A 2,603-nucleotide genomic window follows, 5' to 3' on the forward strand; every position below is an offset into this window, starting at 1 on the left:
ATTTCTCATGTTCCCCTGTGCAGAGAATTTATCAGCCACCTTCGGCCCTACAAAGCCTTTTACGGTGGCCTGGCTGACCAGTTGTGTGGTAATGAGTTGGCAGCTGCCAATGGGCTCCCGTGCTGGAATGGAGAAGATGTTGTAAGAAGGTACCTTTCTGACTCACTTCTGTCTTTTCTTTTGTATTTTGTATTTTATATTTTTAATTATTATTTGTATTATATTTCTATTTATATTTGTATTTTATTCTGTATTTGTATTTTACTTGAAAGTAACTCCCATGTTGAACAAGTACCTTGTTTCCTTAGGTATGTGTTAAGATTGGTTCAAAAAACAAATCAGCATGGATTTCCTTCTCTCAGGCTTCACGTGGAAAGAGAAAAAAAATCTCACTGCACCTCTATTGTGAGAAAAAAACCAAACCACTTCTACTCTTCTTCACACATTTTTCCTTCACATTCATATTTTATCTAAACAGGTACTGGAGAAGAAGGTGGATTAGCATTTACAAAATACAGTTGGAGAAAACGAATAAGGATTTTTGTTTGAGCTTGATCTTTCTAAAATGCTTGTTTTAATATAGAGCGTGAGATAACAGAATCAAGCTATTTGCTTAAAACCTGCTCTGGCTTTGAAGAATGAAGTAATCTTTTAATACATATGGTTTCTCAGGAGACACCTAAAAGTTAAAACACAAAGATAAAGCATTTTAAAGGTGAACCACGTACTGTTTTATGTATGCAGCAGCTTGGGAGACATCATTCAGCGGCAATGGCAAAGAAGAGATAATAATAAACTGCTGTGCTACTGGGGGTGTGTCTCTGGAATCAATATATTTCACAGCTTACAAAACACTTGCATTTGTGGATATCAGAAAGATTTTCAGAAAGTTGATCTCTATGTTTTTGCTTTATCACCAAAATAAATATTTCTCTGAGCAGGAAGTCCTTGTGATGGCAGAGACCAAAATATTAAAAGGTTGATTGCAAATTTTCTTTTTTAAATAAAGATGGTGTTGTTAATACAACATTTATTAGTAGGTAGTAACAAAGGTCATATCAAGAGAGGTGGCTAAAGACTGTGAGATGAGTTAATGAAGTAAGAGCGAGCTGGTACCAAGCAGAAGGAACGGTGACATCCTGCACCTTCAGGTATTTCTGAAAAGAGTAGTTAGGAACTGTAATTTATTGATTACTGATACCTAAGGAAACTTAATGAAAAACAGCTACAGATCTACTTTTCTTAATCTTCTTAGATCCAATGTTTTGGCAGCACCAAGGCCTAATGAGTTGCCTCCTTTGATAGTCTTATTGGAAAACTTTTTCCTAAGGTTTCAACAATCTTCTCAAGATGACACGTTCCTCCTTAGATATCTGTATATGTAATCTCAGCTTCACCTCCTGGCTTTTGTTTTGCTGGCCATCCCCCAGTGAGGTACACTACTCACACCAGATGTTTCAGTAACAATTTGAAGTAAGGATCTTGTAATTACAGATTTCCTAAGAACAAGGTTCTTGACTCATTACTTTTACTGCTTATAGTCTTACTATTAACATGTTGCATCTTTTCAAATCTATATTATTATTTGATATGGTACTATTATGTTTCAGTTAATATATTACTATACTATCATCATGTTTATACTATTATGCTATACTATTTGATTTTGATTGATTAGACTCTGAAATCCTTATAGAGAAATAAAACAGTCTACTAAATTCTAGACCATAGTGTATTTTAAAAGTAATTTAATTTGACGAAAAATACTTAATTAATGCAATTTATTTATTTGTGGGTCAACGTAAAGACAAAATTGGTGACAAAAGCACTATATCTTAAAAGGAAGACCACTTCCACATTAGTTTAATTTACAATTTTCCTTGCTAAAATATTTTGGGTTTGTATGTATAATAACATATATATAATTATATTTTTGTCAGTAACTTTATTCTTAACTTACTGAAAAAGCTGACATGTAAATAATAGTTAGAAGTACAGACTACCGATTAAAACTAGAGGAGCAGTGTACTCTGAGGTGCTCTAGGTTTTCAGTTGGAGCTGAGACATGCATACAAGTTCCTAAATCTCAGTACCTCTACTTGTACATTTGTGTGTAAAATTATTGTGGCCCACATTGTCCTGCTTCAGTAGCTATATGAAGATGTTCACATCTGTCCTCTTCCTCCCAGTCATCTTGCCTTGTTACTCAGTCCAGATGTCCTTTGTTCAATTTTATTTGTTTATATTTGTTCTTTTGTAAGAAGGGGAAAAAAGTATTCCCTGTATTTTGACTGACACAAGGTGATTTTTTCACTGTTATTATTATTACAGAACTGTTAATCTAGGGATAAAAGGGAAACCACATACACTGGACATACAGTGCCTGGAAAAATCAAACTCAGCCTCAGAAACACGCTCAGGTGAACAAATTCTGCAAATTCAGAAACAAGAAGGTTGTGTTTGACCAAGAAAGGCTCCTGATCTGCCCCGCAGATTGTGCTGGGAAATGACATTTGAAATGGATCAATGAATCAATCAGCTAGCAAAGAGACCTAATGGGAGATGAGCAACATCAAAAGTGATTGTGTCCGGGGATATTGTAA

General features: G+C 34.7%; 1 protein-coding gene across 1 annotated transcript in view; it reads left to right on the forward strand.

The window, feature by feature from the left end:
• Nucleotides 1-149, forward strand: part of LOC104276595 (glypican-5-like) — a gene marked incomplete at its 3' end in the record, with an annotated part of 38,025 nt that extends 37,876 nt beyond the window's left edge. Inside the window, exon 4 of the mRNA XM_009872974.1 lies at nucleotides 24-149. Within this exon, the coding sequence (XP_009871276.1) occupies nucleotides 24-149 (126 nt within the window). The remainder of the gene's footprint in view (nucleotides 1-23) is intronic.
• Nucleotides 150-2,603: the final 2,454 nt, after the last annotated feature.

The sequence above is a fragment of the Apaloderma vittatum genome, unplaced genomic scaffold (genome assembly GCF_000703405.1).
Source record: "Apaloderma vittatum isolate BGI_N311 unplaced genomic scaffold, ASM70340v1 scaffold8527, whole genome shotgun sequence".
NCBI classification, from domain to species: Eukaryota; Metazoa; Chordata; class Aves; order Trogoniformes; family Trogonidae; genus Apaloderma; species Apaloderma vittatum.